General features: G+C 37.8%; 1 protein-coding gene across 50 annotated transcripts in view; it reads left to right on the forward strand.

The window, feature by feature from the left end:
• Positions 1 to 22,913, forward strand: part of HFM1 (helicase for meiosis 1) — an 84,729-nt gene extending 61,816 nt beyond the window's left edge. For 26 of the 50 annotated variants that reach the window (XR_014844806.1, XR_014844812.1, XR_014844809.1 and 23 more), the window contains 12 exons: positions 122 to 279; positions 1,725 to 1,828; positions 2,291 to 2,437; positions 8,412 to 8,492; positions 8,733 to 8,848; positions 11,346 to 11,425; positions 12,705 to 12,811; positions 16,659 to 16,901; positions 18,272 to 18,362; positions 21,251 to 21,353; positions 21,452 to 21,606; positions 22,346 to 22,913. Coding sequence is in view for 17 of the 50 variants with exons in the window: in XM_085024045.1 (XP_084880171.1) it covers positions 122 to 279; positions 1,725 to 1,828; positions 2,291 to 2,437; positions 8,412 to 8,492; positions 8,733 to 8,848; positions 11,346 to 11,425; positions 12,705 to 12,811; positions 16,659 to 16,901; positions 18,272 to 18,362; positions 21,251 to 21,353; positions 21,452 to 21,606; positions 22,346 to 22,415 (1,455 nt within the window). In the remaining 33 variants the exon portion in view is untranslated. The remainder of the gene's footprint in view (positions 1 to 121; positions 280 to 1,724; positions 1,829 to 2,290; positions 2,438 to 8,411; positions 8,493 to 8,732; positions 8,849 to 11,345; positions 11,426 to 12,704; positions 12,812 to 16,658; positions 16,902 to 18,271; positions 18,363 to 21,250; positions 21,354 to 21,451; positions 21,607 to 22,345) is intronic. The other 24 variants (XR_014844807.1, XR_014844810.1, XR_014844816.1 and 21 more) reach the window with 5 other exon arrangements.
• Positions 22,914 to 22,917: the final 4 nt, after the last annotated feature.

A 22,917-nucleotide genomic window follows, 5' to 3' on the forward strand; every position in this document is an offset into this window, starting at 1 on the left:
ATTTATGTTCTGTTTTTCAAATGGTTTGATTTTCAGGAATTAAGCTACCCATAGCTTACTTGGAGCTCAATATGAGTAGTAAGGTTATTTTTAACACTCTTATGCTTATCTTTTTTTAAAGATTGCAAGATACAGTGATACCACGGCAGAAGTTTTAGTGACTGTTATACTAAGAAACTTCGAACCACTGCAAACTAAAAGAACAGCACCAGATTCTCACTATGTTACCTTAATCATAGGCGATGCAGATAATCAGCTGATTTTTAAGCATAAAATTATGTAAGTGTGAAATTTCTAAGCATATACTGTAAAAGAAAAATTCTGCTGAGAATAAGTGATACAGTCATGGTGGGATCAATTAAATTATGATTTAATTTAAATTACAATTTTCCTGATTTTATAATGGCATATTTCTGTATTTGTCTGTTAAAGAAGATATTAACATTGGGTCTGCTGTTTTATATTATTTTCTTTAGTACTCAAATGAACAATGTGTAAAATCTATCACCATGGTTTGAAACAAGTGCATAGGTGACCTGTGAAGTAGCTGTAATCCTCTGTTGCTGAACTTTCTCCTTTTGTTGTTTTTCTCCTGTCATTCATGACCTTACTACTCTTTGAGTGCAGTCTTCCTCCTACTTACTTCAAAATATCTTTTATTACCAAATTAAAATCTAACAGACTACTATAGCCATACTGATAGATAAAGGAGATAATTTTGCCTTATACCTAGTTCTCTAGGATGTCATTCTATAATGTTTACTTCAGCCTTTTTTCCTCATACTATTATGTATTTTCTCCCAGGATGTCATCAGCAGACTCTAAAGATAACAGCTGTAGCTACAGCTAAGATTTTTTTTTTAGCACTTTTTAGGTTCCAGGTTTTGAATTGTTTAATCTTTAAGTGAGACAGGTGCTATCATTAGATACACTTTACAGAGGAGAAAACGGAGACCGAGATAGTTCCATCAGTTTGTCCAAGGTTATGTAGGTGGTTTATAGCAAAAACTAGATTTGAAGCCAAGCATTTTGACTTCAGATCCTATGCTCTGCACTTGTAAGTTCAGGAATGGCAGTGACTCTGACGTGGGAATCAGCTCGTTGTTGCCAGTGTTCTAGAGGATGCCTTCCTAGGACTGCCCACGCAGGGCTCCGAAAGGGACCGCTGGGACGGATAAGGACATCCTCTTCCCTGGCAGCTGCTCTCCTACAACTGGCCGTGATGCTTTCATAGATGATGTGTTGTGTACAAATCTTTATTCCCTGTGACAGCTACGGCTGTGGACAGCTTCAACTTGCTTACTGGCCATGTGATGTTATTAGATACAAACTATTTCATATCAACTAAAAAACACTTTTGAAGTTGAAGTTCTCACAAATCTATGTAACTTATGTCCAGCCATTTAAAAATGGTAGTAATTTAAGGGCAGGCTCATGGGTTATTAATAGCAACTGCGTATTCAACTGAGCCTGAAACAGTTCAGTGCCGCTTAGAACCAGCTGTTGGGTCAACACATAGTTAATAAAATTATGGTCGAGGGAGCTCTGCTGACACTCCGTTTCCCTCTCCTCAGAACTTGGGGAAAGTAGTTTTCCATTACCGACTTCAGTTCCCTACCAGGTAGGACCTACCTTAGGATCAGTTAGTCCTTGAAGTTTAATTTATTATTTCGTTTCATTCAGTGTTCACATCACTATTTAACTGATGCGTTACTCTTTTTCAGGGATTCTGTTTTGCTGAAATCTGGAAATTGGGCTAAAAAGATCGATGTGAAGAGAGCTCTGAAATCTGAAGATCTTAGCATAAATCTCATTAGTTCTGAGTATGGTAAGTTCATTGAAGTAATGAAGACAGGAATGTAAACAACATGATAGCATTTAAAAATTACTTCCTTTATGTAAAACAGAGAAACAGTATAAATGATATTGTGTAAAAATAATGTATTTAAGTAAAAGGAATAATTTTAAAGGAAGTTTCATGTATTTGGCTATGTAAAAAATAGTTTAGACTAGGATAACAAAATTAAAATTTTATCTGTTCATTTATAAATATTTTCTTTTTTAAGATAAATTTCAAGTATAGGAGCATTGATTTTTTTATGACATGTATAAATTTTCATTTAATTACACTTTTTTAACTTTTTAAAAAACGTTTTTATTTCCTAGACTTCTTAAACCTTGTTCAAGTATAAAATATAAAATATAAGAGAGAGAAAAACAAATAAATGGTCTTATGTATGTATTTACATGATTTAAATAAGCGTTCGTGTGCTTCTTTTCTTTTTTCTAGTTGGACTTGATATTCAGCAGAAATTTACAGTCTTTTACTTAGGACCCAAGAGATTTGGAAATCAAATAATTATGCAAAAAAAATCAGAAACAGAGATCTTCCATTCTAAACGTTCAGATGGATCTCCTGTAGCAGGTCCCATTAAAGGTATCTGGCTCTGTTTATTCCTGTCTTGAATTAAAGCAGAGATGTGGCTGGGGGAGTATAAGCCGTAGAGTACTTCCTCTCTCAGACGTGGATATTCTGGAATGAGATGTTTAGGTTTTCTAATCATTTCCTTAAACATACGACAGGAATAATCTCTTAGAGTTAATGTTTGTCAAATTGGGATGATATTTTGAGCACAAATTATTTGACTAGTTTTTTATAGTCATTTCCCCATTTTCATACCCACTCCATTCTTGTGGCCACGATAAGGGAGAACAAGTGATGTACAAGAATTAATGGATTTGATGTGGCAAAGCAGGTGACACACCTAAATTTTTTAAATTATGGGACATTTAAATAAAAACAAAAGTAGAAAGATGTGTACAATGAACTCACGTATACTTATCACCCCTTAAACAATTATCAACTCAAGGCTAATATAGTTTCATCTATACATCTGTTCAGATTTCCCCTTCTATTTTTTAAAGAAAATCAGATATCATATTATTTCCTCTGTAAATATTTCAGTATATATTTGGAAATGGTAAGGATTTAAGAAAAAACTGTATTATTCTTATACATAAAAAGCTAATAATAACTAATAATTATCCAATACTGAGTTAATGTTCACATTGCCAATTACCTCATAGATATTGGAGGTGCATCATCTGGATACCACATAGATATACCAGATTGGTTCCTGAGTCCTCTCGATATGTCCTTGGTAGTCTTAACAGCTTTCTTGCTGTGTGGCGTGATACAACGAACCAGGCAGTATGCCATCCAGCTCTTCTTCATTCACTTGGTTCTGTGTTCACTTCTTTGGCCCAGTAAGAGGATCAATTACCAGATACTGGGGAAAGTGAGAGCAGCAGCTCCTACCAAAGTAATTTAAATAGGAGTTCCCTTGGTGGCATAGCAGATTAAGGGTCTGGCATTATCACTGCTGTGGCTCAGGTTGCAGCTACAGTGAGAGAAAGTTCAACCCCTGGTCTGGAACTTCTGTATAAGATAGGTACAGCCACCACCCCACCACCCCCCGCAAGAAACCAAAGTAATCTGAACAGTCATCTTCTCTAAACAGGACTGGTAGTTATGAGAAATAGTAACTGCAGTGAAAGCGGCAAGAAGAGTGCCTATGGGAGTGCTCTGTGAGCCCGGGCACTCCTCCTCCTCCTCTCTAATACAGAAGAGCTTCCGTTTCTGAGCGGGATGCAGTGGATTGTGGCAGGCCAGTGCTCCGATGACAGCAACTATAAAAGCCTACGTACTGGCAAAAATGACCGTTGTTAGGACATCTGTGATAGCAGACTAAAGGGACTGAAATTCCAGAGAGGGAGAACCATTCCAGGGCTGAGGAGTCAAGGACCCATAGGCTTGTAATTAAAGTGCTGGGTAGGCCGTACCCTAAAAAGGGTTTATGTGATCAGCTACATACCATGTTTGCCTGACACAGGAAAAAGGACTTCCTCTCTGGTGGAATATAACATTATCTGGAATCTGCAGGTACTGTTCCTGTCATACAGTGAAAAATTAGGAGACCTGCAAAGAGGCAAGACTGTATGACTCATAATTAACTATATAAGAAAATGAAGCAGCTCTATAGATGATTCATAGTAGAGTTGGCATTTAAAGATTATAAAACAACTGTGATGAATATTTTCAAGAACAGAATAGACAAAATGAATGAAAGGATGGAAATTCCCACCAGAAAATTACCATCCATACAGAGATTTTTTTTAATTTTGTTTTGATTTTTCATTTTTAAAAGTTTTATTGAAGTATAGTTGATTTAGAGTGTTGTCATAATTTCTGCTGTATGACAGAGTGATCCAACTATACATACACACACATCCATGTTTTCAGATTCTTTTCTTTTATAGGTTGTCACAGGGTATTGAGTAGAATTCCCTGTGCTGTGTGTAGCAGGTCCCTGTTGGCCAGCCATTCCCTGTACCATAGTGTGCATATGCCAGTCCCAGATCCCCAGGCCATCCCTCCTCCCCACCTGTCCCCTTCGCTAACATAAATTTGTTCTCAAAGTCTGTGTCTGTTTCTGTCTGCACATAAGTTCATTTGCATCCCTTTTTTTTAGATTCCACATGTACGTGATATCACATGATCTTTGTCTTTCTCTGTCTGACTTCACCTAGTATGATAATCTCTAGGTGCATGCATGTTGCTGCAAATGGCATTAGTTCATTCTTTTTTATGGCTGAGTAGTAGTTCATTGTGTATATGTACCATATCTTCTTTATCCATTTTTCTATTGGTGAACATTTAGATTGCTTCCATGTCTTGAATATTGCAATAGTGCTACATTGTAGTAAACATTGGTGCGCATGTATCTCTTCGAATTACGGTTCTCTCCAGATACATGCCCAGGAGTGGGATTGTTGGAGCATATGGTAGTTCTATTTTCAGTTTTTTGGGGAACTTCCCTACTATTTTCCATAGCGGTCTGGTCCAATTTACATGCCCCCCAGCAGTGTCCACACCCCGTCTAACGTTTACTGTTTGTAGACTTTTGGATGATGGCTATTCTGACTGGTGTAAGAGTACTTCATAGTCGTTTTGATTTGCATTTCTCTAAAAATTAGTGATGTTGAGCATCTTTTCATGTGTTTTTTTGGCCATATGTATGTCCTTTTTGGAGAAATGTCTAGATCTTCTGCCCGTTTTTTGACTGGGTTGTTTGGTTTTTGAGTTGTTTGTTTATTTTGGAGATTAATCCCTTGTCAGCTGCATCATTTGTAAATATTTTCTCCCATTCTGTGGACGAGAAGACTTTAGCAGAGGTACAGAAAGTAGCAAAAGTGAGAACACCAGAGCTGAAGTTGTGATGGCTTTCCATTTCTTACTCCATTCCCCCCTGATGCCTAGCTGCATTGTTGCTTTGGGATTCTGGGAGATGCCTGTGTTCATGTAACACATTTCCATTACCTACCACATGTTTTGTTTTGTTTTTTAAACTTAAAATAGCTTGAGTTGTTTCTGTTGCTTGCAACTGTAGTGAAAATGGGGATGTTTACTTCCCACTAAGCATGAGCTTTTTATAAGGCAAAAGTGTCCCCACATTTTCAGCATAACCCTGTGGAAAACAAATGTTTAGTTACACATATACCCCTTTCACAGGTGTGTATACACAACCATCCCAAATCTTATGAACACCCTGATTCTGTAGTTCAGTTCTTATATGCAGATTCAAATATCCTCAAATAAAGATACATAATTACACCTTTATACTTAACATATATACACTGTCCTCATTTTCTTTCTCAGTAATTGACACAATGAAGGAGTCATAGATTTATCCTACCAAGGTTGTGACACCAACGTTTTCAAAATAATATAAATTTCAATTTCTATGGCCATATTATTAAATGATAAGAACTGATATTTAGTTCAGAGAATATAGTTGCTAAATAATTGTTCACAAATGTGCTTGCAGGTTCAACAACTATTTTAATATTTTATATTGTCAATTGTAGAGCCATATTTAAAAGCAAAAGTATGTATCTTAGAGCACATAATATAGTTAAAAATTCTTTTTATGCTTCCTACAACTCTGAAAACATTTTTTTTTTAGCTGTAGTTTCTCACAGTTTTAGTCTAGGAGATACATTTTTTATAAAATTTAATGGAAAATATTTTTGCTATTTTTACAATTAGGAAATGCTAATAATACACATTTTTAGTTGTAAAAACCTTTTTAAACTTTTATTTTTAGGCATTTAAATTTCTTATCCTTTAAACGCATTCTTAAGAAACATGGGCTTTGTTTAATTTGAAGAAAATTGCCTTGGCATTAATAAGTTTATTTGTACTCGCAATGCCTTGTTGAGTATGAAGATTTAATGTACTTGAAAAATGCCCAAGCACTTTAAAAATATGCATATTTAAATACTAGTCAAAAGATAACCTGCTTTTTTTTATACTCTTTGGTGTGTACATGTATTAAATTGCAAAATCAAGGACTCTAATTCACCAGTGTTACAGATTCGTTTACATTGCGTTTTATTACATTTCCGAATTACCCTGTTGTTCTTTCATCCACTTTCTGATTACTTATTTGGGCTTTCTTTCCCATGTTCCAAATTTCAAGTGTCTCTTCATCCTTGGTTGTCTGCCTATACATCAATCCTATTATATCTCCATTTTTTTATTAGACTCCACATGTAAGTGATATCATATGCTGTTTGTCTTCTCTGTCTGACTAATTTCACCTAGTATGAGAATCTCTAGGTCCATCCATGTTGCTGCAAATGGCATTATTTCATTCTTCCTTATGGGAAAGTTAAGGTGTTTGTTTGTTGTTGTTGTTGTCTTTTTAGGCTGTGCCCGCGGCATATGGAGATTCCCAGGCTAAGGGTCGAATCAGAGCTGTAGCCGCTGGCCTATCTCTACAGCCACAACAGCACCAGATCCAAGCTGCCTCTGCAACCTACACCACAGATCACGGCAGCGCCGGATCCTTTAACCCACTGAGAGAGGCCAGGGATTGAACCTGCGCCCTCATGGATCCTAGTCAGAATTGTGGGTCATCTTAGGGAATTAGAAGGAACTTACAGGAGTTCAGCTTGTGCCAGGTGATTCTTCGAAGGGTTTAGGGAGAGCAGAGGTCAGTCAGGATTGGATGCTCTCAGCAGGTGCCACATTGGGTATCTTGGTATAGCTTATCTTGGCGGTGGGAAGGTTAAAGAAGTCGTAGTCTTTGTGTTAGCCAGAAGAGGGAGACCTTTAGTTATTGTTGTGGTTCTTCAGTGTTCTTGTCTCAACTCTCAGAAGTCGTGGTGGTCTTACCTCAGTCTTCTACAATCATAGAGAGTGGCCTTATCTGAGTATACTAGATATCCTGCCGGAATTGTTTATGTTCAGTCGGGAACACTGGCAGTTCCTGGGTCAGCTGTCAGTTTCCAGCTGCCAGGAACATTTTATTACTTTATCAGGACCCAGTACCTTGATCTGCTCAGACCTCAAGGCATTTAACCGGTTTCTTCATAGAGTGAGCAGCCTTATTCATTAACTGCAAGGTGCTGTACATACATTATCCTTGTTTAGATGTGCCATGTCTTGAAAAATGTTCACTGAGTAACGACTGAAAACGAAGAGTTAAGGACCAGGAAAGATTGCAAAGGTTTTCGAAGCATTTCACTGTCTCCCAACATTTCTGGTTCATTTGAAATCTGTGCTCCAGCAAAAATAAACTGATTTCTGTTTCCGTGGTATGATTTGCTGCCTTTGGATAACATGCCGTCTACCTGAAACATCTTTCCCTGGTCCCCTTCTCATGTCCAGATCCTGCGTGTCCTTCAAGGACCAATTCAATCTCTCTCCCTTCCCCCATATTACTCATGAGAGCTCAAATCAAGAAAAAGCAGACTTTATACAATAAAGAATAAATTATATATTTAAATATGTTAATTCCAGCCTAAGAAGTGTCAGGCTTGAAGCAAGCTCTCTTTTCTATGAATTCATATGGCGCATTTCTTAAAACCTAAAGCATTTATTTCTAACATTTATTAAATATGCACCGTGTCCTATTTACTAGTTGCTGTCAGTGGTGCCATCAAAATGCCATAGGTTTGCTTCTTTCTGGGTTCTTCAGGCTTAAATGTGAAGCTGAAAAAAAGTTTCAGAACTCCACCCTCATTCTTACCTCATTCAGCAAGAGTTTACTTATGTTCTGTGATATTTGGCTCTGTTTATAGCAAGAAAGTTAAGACAAGCTTATAGGTGGCTCAGTGCTTCTTGTGAAAAGCTGGGATGGGGCTAATAGTGGGACAAGGACTGACTATTATCAGAAATATCTTTTAAAAAATACGTATTAAATGGATTAATTTTTGAGAGAGTGTGAAAATCATAATCTTTCTGTACTGCGGAAAGAAAAGAGACTGGATAAAACTTAATTATAATTAAAGTCATAATAATGTATATAGTGAAGACCAGATTTGTTTTTCTCATGCCAACTTAGGAGTGACTGCCTGCAGAAAGCCTGGGCACCGAGAGTGTAACCATCACTGTAAAAAGAAACACACGTGTGGACATGACTGCTGTGAGTGCCGTAAAGCAAGTCCCTTTCAGATTTTAACAACTGAAAGTCTGTGGTGAAATCGTAACGATATTCTAGTCATCTATGTATGATATTTATCTCCTGCAGCTTATAACTCAGTTTTTTTTCTTTTGTGGGCAACATTGTTAAAAAGTAAATTAGATTAGAAATTTTGAAGAAATTTGGCTTTATGTGAACAACACCTAAAGGTTAACCTAAAGAATCTAGAATGTCTTTTCATAGGTAAAACTGGAGTTGCCCAGAAGCCAGAAATGAAAGAGTCAACAATTTCTTCTTATTTATCTGATTTAAGAAACAGGAATGCAGTTTCATCTCTTCCTCCAGTTAAACGTCTAAAGGTGAGTTTAAACGGTAACATTTATCCCTTGTTCTGTGATCAAATGTATATGAATATTTCTTCAATGAGCTTGCCGTCCACAGTGTACTGCAGAGTTACATGAAGACTTGAGTAGGAACGTGACTGTTATTCAGAATACTCTTTCTAAAGGAAAAGATACTGTGCTTTTTAATAACCTGTAAATCTACTTTCAGGGCATAGCTACACAGCCCCTTCCCTTGTTAGCCTCTTTAAAAAACAAAACAAAACAAGACAGAAAAGCGGGAAATGGAGAGGGATATGTAGCTTGGCTTGATTCAGCAGCTGAAACTAGACACTCTTGCTCTTTGGAGCCCCCATTTGTGGTGGCCTGGAAAGTCTGAGGGTGACTTCATTCATGCACCTCGGTGAGTACTGAGCAGGAGTCTCCCTTTCAAGTGATGAAGGCTTGGGAGTGACTACTGGTTAATAGGCTAGTCACTCGCAGACTTACTCAAAGCCTAGGTCGTCATAGCCAGGGCAAAATAATTGATAAGGCCACAGAACGGAGCCAAGAAACTGGCAGAGTGCCTGTTTCTTTTCTAGGCTTTCATAAAAAGAAGATTTTAAGTCATGAGGCTAAAACAAAGAGAATATTAGGAAACACGGAGAGGCTTGCAGTTTGAAATGGTCCCCACTTTTTCTGAAATTATTTTTTGGTATTCCAGGTTTTTCCTTTCCTTTTTTTCATGTTTATTTCCGACTATTCCTTATTTCCTTCCATATTCATGAGCTAAGCATTATAGTAGGTATGGAAGACACAGTAATAAGACAATTTTAGCCCCATCCTCATAGAACTTACAGTTGAATAAAGGATACAAGTAAATAAATAGGCTTTTTGAGTACAATGTGATGCGTGATGCTGTGACAGAAGATAACTTGAACTTATGTAGAAAGTACACTCCCTCCACATTTGATAGGCCAGGAATGGATTCCTGATTAACATGCTTGAGACCCGGAGGGTGTGTAGGCATAAGCCAAGTATGGAGCGCGGTGGGGAAGAGGGCTGGAAAAGTGTTTCAGATACAGAGAGGATGCGGTGGCCCAGAGCCGAGATCTTCTTAAAACCTGAGGGAATGCAGTATGTCTGGAGTTCAGTTACAAGTAGGAGGGTGGAGAGAAATGAGGCTGAGGAGGTAAGTGGGAGCTAGATCATGAAGACATTTTTGCTATTTTAAGGATTTGGACGTCATTCCTGAAAGTACTGGGAGGTCGCTGAAGGGCTTTAGTCATTAGGATGATGAGAACTGCATTGTACAAAGTTCACTCTGGATGCAGGGTGGCGAGTGGATCAGAGGATAGCAGGGAGCACCAGGACTCATCAGGGAGGCTTGGCAGGAATCAGGGCCGTGTAGCGAAAGGAGCAAGGAAGAGAGATGGCGGGGTAGTTTTTTCAGAGGTAGAGTTAACTGCCTTGGTACTTAGCTGATTATGAAGGCTGAAGGAGAAGGAGTAGTCAAAGGTGATGGCCAGCCTTCTGGCCTGGGCAACTGGGGGAAATGGGGCCTCCCTGGGGTAGGAACTCTAAAAGGAAAGCAAGTTTGGAGGAATGGAGACCCGTCAGCTCATTTGGAAAATAGTGAATTTAGAGACATACAGTATGTCTAGTGAAGGTGTTGTGTAGACAGATGTTAGAGCTGTCTGAGCTCAAGCGACAGACAGCTGTAGATTCGAGAGTCACTGACCTGTAGGTGGTAAGTGAAGCCATGGAGAGAATGAGATCTTTGCCTGACAGTGTAGAAGAAGAAGAGAAGAGGGGAGTTCCCATCGTGGCTCGGAAGTAATGATCCATGAGGACGCAAGTGCAATCCCCATCCTCACTCACTGGGTTAAGGATCCCGAGTCCGTGAGCTGTGGTGTAGGTCACAGACGCGGCTGGAGTCCCGTGTTGCTATAGCTGTGGTGTGGGCCAGTAGCTGCAGTTCTGATTCGATCCCTAGCCTGGGAACTTCCATATGCCTCAGGTGTGGCCTTAAAAAAAGACAAGGAAAAAAAAAAAGAGAGTGAAGGAGGCCTGGTGAAGAACCATGAAGAATATCAACATTTAAGAAGGGCCTGAGGAGTTCCCGTCGTGGCGCAGTGGTTAACGAATCCGACTAGGAACCATGAGGTTGCGGGTTCGGTCCCTGCCCTTGCTCAGTGGGTTAACGATCCGGCGTTGCCGTGAGCTGTGGTGTAGGTCGCAGATGCGGCTCGGATCCTGCGTTGCTGTGGCTCTGGCGTAGGCTGGTGGCTACAGCTCCGATTCAGCCCCTAGCCTGGGAACCTCCATATGCCGCGGGAGCGGCCCTAGAAATAGCAAAAAAAAATAAAGGGGGGCCTGAGAAGGAGCTTTCAGTTGAGAACTATCGTGAATGTTTCATAATTTATTGGTTTGGGGACTATATAGTATTAGCAGGAATTTTGCTGTTTGGCTCATTTGTTAAAAGGTATTGATATGAAATTGGTAGTTGAACTTGTGTTTTTGTTTTCATGAATAGATGCAGATGAATAAATCTCAAAGTGTGGACCTTAAAGAGTTTGGTTTTACTCCACAACCTTCTCTTCCCAGTCTGTCAAGGTACAAATATCATGTGAATATATGGGGTCAAGTGTTCATCGTGAACTCTCTGTGCCTCCAAATAATCATTTATTCAGAGAAAGACGGTCACTGGCCCCCTTTGAATCACAATAATCGTTTAGTTCCACAACAAGGTAAGGCCGTCCTAAGAGCTCTGTTACCTCTCCTGCCCCAGGTTTGTTTAGAACACCGCAGTTACAGGCCGCTTCAACACTTGCCCAATCATCTCTTTCTTGGAAGCTGTCCTCCTGCGCGGCACACCCTCAGGCTCCCTGCCTTCGAAACTTGTACCGGTGAAAGAGCGTACTTTCAAAAGAGAAGGCGTGTTGGCGAACAAAGCGGAATCTTTTCCATTTAGGAGCCCACTCTATGTTAAGAGTATCTCAGATTTATAAAATACGTTATAATTTAAAAACTGTGCTTCTGTGCATTATTTCTCTTGCCCTTAACAACAAACTGGCTCATAAACCAAGGTAGTTTTATCCTATTATGTTGATGAAATAACCAAAGCTCATATTTCTAGTACACAGAGGGCCCTAGATGATATCTCAGGATTCTTTTCTTATATTATGATGCCTAAAAAGTAGCAGTATATGGAATTTCCCCTAGATAAGGACATTCTATATACAGGGATGCCATTATTAATAACCAGTACAGAACAGCCACTGACCAATCAGAATAGCTGCCAACACTATTTCAAGAGATCCTAGCTTTTGTTATTTAACTGCAAGAAGCATTAGCAATAGATTTTTTTTTTTTTTTTGTCTTTTTGCCATTTCTTGGGCCACTCTCGTGGCATATGGAGGTTCCTAGGCTAGGGGTCTAATGGGAGCCACAGCCACCAGCCTACTCCAGAGCCACCACAATGCGGGATCTGAGCCACGTCTGCAGCCTACACCACAGCTCACACCAATGCCAGATCTTTAACCCACTGCGCAAGGCCAGTGATGGAACTCATAACCTCATGGTTCCTAGTTGAATTCGCTAACCACTGAGCCACGACGGGAACTCCCAGCAATAGATTTTTAAAGCTATACACAGATAGCAGAAATCGCCCCACGGGGAGGCGTGTAAAGATGACTAGGTGACCTAAGTAGTTGTCACTTTCATTAAGCATCTATTTTTTACCCTTTACTACTCAGGCTAGAACAGTTTTTCATAGAAGTGTTGAGTGGATGAACCAATTTTTTTTCCATTTTTATGAATAAGTAATTTTCAAAGTCAGTTTAACTTCGGTATTTTCTTTAACATTTTTATGGATTTATTTATATTTATAAAGGTCAGAATGTTTAAACATACCTAAATTGCCTGTAATGGAGCAGAGGGGTCAGCACGAGCTCTATACAGAAGGTCAACAACAAGAACCACCGGCATATCAGGACAAAGGTAAGGTCCTGTTGATACGCACATGAGAGAGACTGATGTATCACGGCTTTGGAGTGACAAACAATGTTACTGAAAAACCAGTATCAAAAATCATTATGATTATTAACTTGGTGACATTTTTCTCTTCGGTTATTGAACTAATTTCAAATTCTTGAGCCTGTTTTTTCAGATGTCTTGCTGTGTCTCTCAGATTTTTAAAAAATATTTTCCTACATAGCATTGACTGTTGTAATATAAATATGAGAAAAAGCTAAGCATATGGGAAATTTTGGATATGTAGAGTATTGAAATGCTGAACTATTACTTTTACATATCTTTAGAATTATTTGAAATAATTTTGTGTTTATAAAATTGGTCCAATTTTACAAAATAACTGTGTGACCTTGAGAAAATTATTTAACCTCTTTGGGCCTTAGTCTCATCTTCAAAATGAATTGGGTGACTCTAATATCTCCCCAGTTTTTAACCCTGAAATTGTTAGAATCTCTGATAATGTGAGACCACAGCCTAGCTTGTGGGATATAACTGGCTTGTAATGTAGATTTGCTTTTTATCTATGTCTGTCATAAAATTAATGAGATAATCCATATAAATTCTTCAGCTTTGGGCCCAGTTCATTATTACTTCAGATCCTGCCATTAATAGCACCATTTTTCTGGGTCAGGCTACTAATAGCCAGTCTGTTAAAACTTGTAAGGAATAATTCTGGCCATAGCGTTGTTTGTTCAAATGGCCGTATGTAAATACGGTAGGCTTGGGGTTTTCTGAAAACAGTTTCGTATATGTGTGTTGTGACTTCTTTTATTACTCTTTCCTTCATTCTTTCCCTGTTTCCTATAGCCATCATTTAAGATCTTAGGTAGGCAAGGGCTGGGGTACCTACCACCCCTGTGACACTGGGCAGCCATCAGGCCCAATATCAGATCAAGAAAAATCCTCTAATCTCATCTAGAGTATCAGAGCCTTTATCTAATTTGCTCAAAGCCTAAATATCATTACAACATGGGTAGAAGGCATAAAATTGCCAACCCCTTGTTTTCACTCTCTTCAGCCTGTAGCCCTCTAGCTTATCCCTCGTATGGCTGCTCTGTTCCCTGCCCTTTTCTGCACAAGAGTTTATCCTTCCCTCTCTTTACTTTCATGTTGTCTTTGCATAGCTTTTCTGCTTTTTTTCCCATCCACTATTCCAAATATGATTTGTTATGATATAAAAGTATGATATAAAAGTATTTTCTAGATTCTCCCCCTTTTTTTTTTTTTTTTTTTTTGCTTTTTAGGGCTGCACTCATGGCACATGGAAGTTTGCAGGCTCGGGACTGAATCTGAGCTGTAGCTGCTGGCCTACACAATCAGGGTTACTAGTCGGATTCATTTCCGCTGAGCCACAGCAGGAACTCCCTATCTAGAATACTTTAAACCCCAGTAACAGCTATATCCTTCTTTTACTGAATGCCCCCCACCATTTTTAAAAGAAGAAGCTTTATCATAATAGTAGTTAAACTTAGAGGATCTGGAGATAATCTGTCTAGGTTCAAATCCTAGCTCTGTCACTTAGTGGTTGTGTGACTGTTCATAGGATGCTTACCCAGTATGTCTCAATTCCCTCATCTGGTTTTATTTTAGAGATGTTACAATTAAATGAGATAATGCACGTAAAGTTCTTAGCGTAATATCTGGTACTGTTATTAATAGTAATTGAGTATATTCATTATACTTTTTACACATTCATCTTTGGTGGCAAAACATACTTTAAATGTATTCAAATACAACTTTTAAGAATGTTTTAAGAAAAACATGGCAGTTTTCATCATCTGTACTCAGATTCAAGAAGCAAAGAAGAAAAAAATGTCAGAAATTATATCAGAAAGCATGTTGAATTGTAAAATTTAAATTGTAAGGGGCCTTTGTGCAATTTCTCATTTTACAGTGAAAGAAGCCAAGACTCAAAGAGATTAGATGACTTGCCCAAAATCACATATCTAATTACTGGCACAGCCAGAAATAGATTCCATATCTCTTGATTCCCAGGCAATGCCATTCCTATAAAATGAAATTGATGTTTAGTTATTAGTGGAGAATTGAAATTCAAACCTATAGTATGTGAGCTCTTTCAACTTTCCACTCCCCCAACTATATATTACTATATTTCTGTTTCTTTAACTCTTTGTTTTAAAAGAATTATCTTTTTAAAAAAACGTTTATTAAAGTATAGTTGATTTACCATGTTCCTTCAATTTCTGCTATACAGCAAAGTGACCCAATCATACACATTCTTTTTTTTCCTGATAGTATCTTCAGATCATGTTCTAACCCAAGAGAATGGACATAGTTCCCTGTGCTGTATAGTAGGACCCCACTGCTTATCTATTCCAAATGTAATAGTTTGCATCTACCAACCCCAAACTCTCCTCCATCCCACTCCCTCCCCACAACTACAAGTCTGCTCTTCATGTCCGTGATCTATTTCTGTTTTGAAGATAGGATCGTTTGCCGTATTTTAGATTCCACATATAAGTGATATCATGTGGTATTTGTCTTTCTCTTTCTGACTGACTTCACCTAGTGTGAAAATCGCTAGTTGCATTCATGTTGCCGCAAAGGGCATTATTTTGTCCTTTTTGTGGCTGAGTAGTATTCCGTTGTATATATGCACAACTTAAGAAGAATTATCTTTATGGGTGTATTTATATCATGGAAATAGGCAAAAACTACAGATCAGTACTTGATTTATTGTTTTTTTTATTGTTCATATTTAAGAGAGTAATGGAGAAAATGTTAATAATGGGATTTAACTTTCCAGTGTGTCATGTCTGTATCTCTTGCATTGTGGGGAGCATGAAAAATTGAAGGAATATTCTTCTAGCATTTGAAAAGTATTATCTAATTCAGCAAAGAATCGGGTGATGGGTGAATGAATGAAGTCCCAATATATGTCTTTGTTGTTTTACTTTTATTAAATAATATCAACAGAAATATCAAACATTTGAATCGATAAATGAATGTGAGAACTACATTCACTGGTCAGTTTCAACCATAGATTGCTACAAAGGCAAGAGTTTGGCAAAATTCAATGAAAATGTTCATTAATCATTAGATATATGGAATTTATAATTAAGCATGCTGTATATTTTCATATTATTTGTAAATTGTGTGCCACACATCATTTACATATAATAAATACATATAATACATATATATGCATAACTTTGGGGAGAAATGAGTTATTAAATATTTATTAGCATCCTACTATGGAAAACTGCACAAGTAAAGGCATTTAATCCCCATAACAATCCTATGTGGTAGGTACTAGTATTATCCCATTTTGCAGAGGGAAAAACTGAGCTCAGAGTTGAAATTATTTGCCTAAGATCATCCTACTAGTAAATGAGAGATGTGGAATTTTTAGCCAGGTAGTCTGCCTCTAAACCCAGACTATAAACAATGCATCACACTGAAGATATTTTAGCAGAAGAAAACTAAAGATACCTTTTCATACAATGCTCCAAATTAACTACTTGTAGGGAGAAGAGCCAGAAGGAGGAAGCCCATTTTAGAAGCTATTACAATCCATCTTAGAGTAAGATTATTCTGGTATAAGAAGAAGAAAAATTAGTTCTGTCAAGAATACCTTAAAAATTAAATTTAGTGCAATAATCAGTCATTACATGTAATACAGTGAGTAGAATTGGCTTAACACAATACTCAACCGTGTTTGACCCAATGCTTTAGAAAACTACTGCTACTCAAGATCTCTGTTTAGTCGTTGAAAGGTGTGTTTGATATGTCAATAGATAATGGTGCTTAGGTCTTTAAAGGCACCTATACTCTTTATGCACACGTATTACAGGTTTTTCCAGACAGACCTCTTCTACAACCTCAAATGAGAAAACCCCTCAAACGACACTGTTCAACAGAAATATTAAGGCAACTGGAAACCAGAATCTGACAGCTGTGGTTAAAAGTAATTCTTCCTATTCAGAAGTTTTGAATGTGAACTTTGAATTGGGAAATGAAGTTTGGGATGATTTTGATGATGAAAACTTAATAGAAATTGCTAGCTTTTCAGCTGATACTGAAAAGACAAAAGCAGGTAAGTAGCATGAAATATATTTCATTTGTATGGATGGATGGATGGACAGATATATTTTATTTGAAATGTATTTATTTTAGAATAAAATAATTTTGTGGGAAATTCTTTGAATATTTTCTTTTCTTTTCTTTTTTTGTCTTTTTTTGCCTTTTTCTAGGGCCGCTTCCACGGCATATGAAGGTTCCCAGGCTAGGGGTCGAATCGGAGCTGTAGCCACCGGCCTACGCCAGAGCCACAGCAGCGCGGGATCCGAGCTGCGTCTGCGACCTACACCACAGCTCATGGCAATGCCAGATCCTTATTAACCCACTGAGAAAGGCCAGGGATTGAACCCACAACCTCATGGTTCCTAGTCGGATTCATTAACCACTGAGCCACGACAGGAACTCCCTTTTTGTTGTTGTTTGTTTTTGTCTTTGAATATTTTCAGTTAAGCTTTTGGGACTAATTTCTTTGCCTTTTTTTGTGTGCTTGCTTAATTAGATTTGGTTTGTCAAGATTATAATTTTTGGCAAAACTGAAAATGTGACCCTCCCACAAATAACATTCCCTGTCCCTAAGAACAGAGGTCACGGTTATTCCATGATGATATAACAAACGGGCTTTTTCTATTCTGTTACTCCTTATCTTGTTAAAGGCTCTTCTCAAATTCAGGTTGTTTATTGAATTTTCCCTCATAAAACAGACTCTCCATTTTAAGATCTCACATGGTCTAGTAATGCTTGTGGAAGACAGTAATGTTCCTTTTTTTTTTAATATTCTTTTTTCGTATACTAGCAAAGAGCGTAAAAAGATACCTTTTATTTCTAGTAGAAATGTTGACTTTTCAGGTATTAGTAAATGAATAAAGAGAAAAAGATTCATTTCCCCTGTATTACATATAGTATTTAAATCATGTACAATCCAACAATAATGGGACTATGCCTTTGGGTTACTGGTGAATTCACTCTTTTTCACTGCAACAGAGAAGTGAAAATCTTAAGTATAAAACAAGAGAGTGAGATGCAGATACTCTCTTGCAGAATGGCTGATGGCAGGAAATCAGTCCCTTGTGGCCACTGAAAGTATTGAGTGAACTTCGACTTCATCATTTTCATGGCTTTAAATAAATAAATAGATAGATAAATAAATAATAGTGGCTTGGGGACCTTTTGAATGTAGTGACTAATAAGCTAACCGGTGTGTTTTGTAGTGCCCTTAGGTCTGTTCCTTTATTTCTCCATCCACATTAAATTTGATTATTGAGGAGAGTTTTGCATTCTCTCCTCAACCAGATCATATCTGTTGAAGAGGGCCCTTGTAGAACTTGTTAAAAGCTCTGTTTAGCTGTTTCCTGGCATTTTATTTCAAAATGTTATCTCTTTACATAGGATTTGGAAACACTTTGAGTTCAAGTGCCAGGGAAAATAAGCTACCCTTCCAAGAATCAAAAAGCAAATTCCAAAGAAAAATGTCAAACAGGCAAGTTTTAGCACTTTGTTTCAAATACTTACAACTTTGTATCCCCCTGACATGTACCTGAGATGAGTATCAGCTCCTTCTGCATCAGAGAAGCAGAAGGTATCAGCCAGCCTAAACCTCTGAAACTGAGAGCTGTGTCAGACCACCCAAATCAGAATTACCCAGGCCTCATGCTAGACTTACTAAGTTATGTCTCTGGGGCTGGAGCCGAAGGTGTGAAAACTGAGTAGGAGTTTGCAGGCGGAGGAGAGGCGACTAAGCCATTCTGGGTAGATGGGTGTATGTGAAGGGGTAAGGCCTGAAAAGGCATCCCATGCCCAAGGCTCGTGTGGCCAGAGCTTTAAGGCTGAACCTGCCAAGGTCTTGGGCCGGGGAGGGCCTTGAATGCCATGTTCGGATACCTGTGCTGTATCCAGTAGGTCAGGGGCCACAGGCTCAAACTGCCTTCCAGATCTGATGGGCCAAGATTAACTGTAGCGTGTCCCATCTAAAGAGAGCAGCTAGTCAGCTAGTCAGCTCCAGTCAGCTGTTGCTGTGTAGGAAATGTGGGTCTAGCGTTGTCAAGTATTCGGCTTTTTCAAAAAAGCTAAGAATCTAAAATTTACGTGACATCTCCTGCCTTTTAAATTTTGACAACTAATTTTCTTAAATGTGGTATATTCTGCAGTACCCCCTCCAAAAAGTAAAAGTAATGCTTGTAGGCCGTATGTAGACTAGAGGCCTCTAGTTTTTAACACCTGTAGTGGGCAAAGAGGAGCCGCCATCCAGAATATTTTAAGCTCAAGTTAAATAATGTAATCAGAAAAATCATTCTAGCAGCGACAGTAGACTGACTTGTAAAGGACAGGACCACCGTGGGCATGGCGGCCAAGGAGAAGGCAGGCAGTGATGAGGCCTCAGCCAGGGCCGGGGGAAAGAATGGAAGGTAGAACTGGACTTTTAAAACATTTCATAGATAACATGGATTAGATTTAGCAGTTGATAGAATATGGTAGTAAAGGAAGAGGCATGAATAAATGACAAGTGGGTAGACTGAGATATTATCTGAGAATATAGAACACAGGAGACATTTGGAAAAAAGACAATAATAATTTTAGAAATGTTCAGTTTAAAGTACTTTTGTAGAAATATCAAATGCATTTGGGTCTTGGACCTGATGAGAACTCACGGCAGAGATATAGCCAGAGCCAAAACTTTCCCAAAAAGAAGACATGTTTTTATTCAGGATCCAATTTTCTGCTTATTTCTCCTGCTATTTCTTTTTTTTCTTCTTTCTATTTATTTCTTTTGCTTTAAAAAATGTTAAATTTGTGGTGTCTTTTGATGCCTTTGCTATTAATTACTCAGTTAACTGATCCTTAGCATCAACATCACAGAATCCTAGATTTCAGAGAATTCCAGAGCTGAAGGGGGCCTAACTTCAATGTCATTTAGTCTCTGCCACTGGGACCTTGACTATCTGTCCAGCATCACTAGCAAATAATCACGCTGTCTCTGCCAAGACAGCTCCAGTGACCAAGAGCCCATTCGTTCTTGATGCTTGTTCCATACTTGGATCTCTCAATAGCTTTTAAACATAGTCCCCTAAAATTTGTTTTTTTAAAATCATTTTTGTTCATTGATTCTAACGCTGAGTCATACAGAATAAACAGATTTGAAGCATCAAAGTGGAACAAAGTTGGGGGTATGGAGAGAATGGGCAAATCACAGGTAGGAAGATAACAAGGCATGTGAACAGCTGTGTACCACACCTTTAGAGAACTGCACATAATTTTGGTAGAGTTTAGAAGTGACCGACAGACGACGAGTGGGTTTAAATAGGAGTTCTGTCGAGAAGCCTCTCAGAAACTGGTGCCGGAAGTTGCTGCTAGGAAGAGGGCCTGTGGGATCCGAGGGTCTGGGATGAAAAGGAGACATGCTTTTCCTTTTGTACCCCTTTTGCTATTTTAATTCCTTGTCATTCATCAAAGACGGAAAGATTCAATCCTGTCAGTGTACATGATTCTCCCCGACTCCTACCTACTGGTTATTGCGTTTTGCATGGCTGTCAGATATCAGCCTGTCTGCTTAGACTGTCACCTGTTCGGGGCAGCATCCGCACGACCGTCTTTTTACGGTGGGTTTGGGCCTCCACACTGCCGTTTCCCGTCATACTGTTCAGTTCAGGTCCTCCACATTGCTTCAGGACCTGTCATTATATGTGCTATTTATTCACTGCTCCTGAGGACTTGTTTACTGCTTTGTACTTAGCTCCTAGTACAATATCTGGCACATGCTAGTGAATAATAAATGTCTTTTAATATCCTTTTTTTTGGTCACACCCATGGCATGTGGAAGTTCCCGGACTAGGAATCAAACCCATGCCACAGCAGCAACCCTAGCCAACGCTGGGTTGTGGTGCCAACGCTGGGTCCTTAGCCCACTGAGCCACAAGAGAACTTCCAGTAAATTTTTTGAATGAATAAATGAATGTATAAGAAGATTAAAGATGAATTCTAGTAAAGAGTTGTACATGAGAAAATAGCTAGAGATGTCTACAGCGAGACCAGAACAGAGAGAGGAGACTAAAAGTTAAGAAGCAAGTGGGATTTAGAAAAGATTCCCTTCATAGATGACTAAGCCTAAGACTCAGTTTGAGCAAAAATCGTGGAATGGTTATTTCCATGGCCTTTGAAAGTAGTATTTGTATTTAATTTGGCATACATGAATTGTTGTATGAAAGGAGATACATCAGGTTCTCCATGAGTCTAAGAAACAGAGCCTCAATTTTGGGGCGATAAATATGATAAACTTTAATCATAGTTTCAAAGAGACACTGTTGATCTAAATTGGATTGGTTTGTTTCTCTTATTTGCCATCTTTTATAAACAACTCCTTTTGATTTTTAGTTTTGTTTCATCACATGAGAAGCCAGATATTTATTTACCAAATTCTGCTCTGTCCAAGATCGGTGCATCCTCCATGACAAAATTACCTCAACCAGCTGGAAATGCAAGTATTCTAAGAAGAAGCATTTTGTTTTTCTTTTAAACACTGCCTGAATTGTTAAACTTTCGATGATTGCTAATTTTTTTAACCTCAAAATTTAGGTCCCTTTCCAAGAAATAAAACAACAGAATCTGTCACCAGAGATTGAAAAGCTATGCTTTGCTCACTCTGAAAAAATATCAAGCTTTTCAAATTCTGTTACGCAAGTGGATTGCTTTATTAGAAACAGTGAATATAAAAAGCAACCTGACTTCAGGTAAGAATGAACTCTTTAAAAATACTTCAAGACTATGTAAGTAAAAACTTTTTGCAAAGAAGTTCAGTATTCCTTTTCCCTTGGTTCATGTTAAAGATCAGAACTTAAATGTTTTATTTACCTAAAGACATTAAAATTTTAGACTCCTGGTGAGCTGAGTGCCTTAAGATAATTCAAAATATCAAATATCTCAATTTTTGAGAAATTAATTAAAACATTGTATAGATGTTGGTAAACTTTTTCTTAAAACTGATTTGAATACACTATGTTGATAATATGAGGTGTAAGATCACTTGAGAAATGAGATTGGCGAATTTTTCTAAAGCTCAAATTGTGTTTTAGCCACCAAATTCTTTTACGATTCTCTAGGTTCAAAGAAAAAGTTAGATTAAGTCTATCAGTGCCCCTACTGCTGGTTGTTTTTATGGGTAACTAGCAGTTTTCCTCTCTCCCTCTCTCTCTCTCTCTCATAGTCAAGGTTTATAGACCTACTGACACATTGATTAAGTGGCTTTACTTCCCAAAACGTTTAAAGAAGTACCTAAGAAACTGTCTCCACTTTTCACAGTTTACAAACTCTAATTTTCCCCCATATACTTTCTACAAGTTTAATGAATATTGTTTGATAAATTAACCTCTCAGAAATCTTCAAATTTATCCGTTTTATATTTATTACTACATTGTTTATTATCAATTTTGTTGCAAAAATAGTTATTTTTCTATTTGCTTTTTCCCCTAGTAGGTATCATCTTGATGATGAAGCTGATGAAATGAAGTCTTTTCTGGGAATATTTGATGGTATTTTCTAAAACAGACAAAAATGCTTTGTATCTTATTAAGACAAATCCTAAAAACACCTAATTGCAAAGCATGCTTTTTATTTTTAAAAAATAGTTTATGATTGTTCAGATTTTTTCTCTTGGGCTTGACCAGCTTTGTTGACTTTTTTGCAACAAAATATTTGTATCCATTTTTTTTCTCCCATCATATTGTAACTTCACAAAACGCACTTCTACAGTAACTTTGTTTCATAAGCTGATGATTACGTTTCATTTAGAAATAATTACTTGGTTATTATTTGGATTAATTGGATTTTGATGGGGATTAATTTAATATTTCATTTTTATATTTTCTTAAGAAAGGTATTCTATGAAAACAAAATAATGCTAGGTCTGTGAATCTATTTGCTGTATCATTTTTTTCACCAATGTTGTTTCATCTTACTAAAGATTTTAAGAATCCAGTGACTGTCTGAATCTGCTGTTATGTAATTTTGAGCAACAATAAATGGAACATTGATCAGTGTAGATC

This window comes from Sus scrofa, chromosome 4, assembly GCF_054392235.1.
Source record: "Sus scrofa isolate SSC_HxYL_T2T_F1_AM1 chromosome 4, Sscrofa_HxYL_maternal_Yorkshire_Landrace_v2.0, whole genome shotgun sequence".
Classification (NCBI taxonomy): Eukaryota; Metazoa; Chordata; class Mammalia; order Artiodactyla; family Suidae; genus Sus; species Sus scrofa.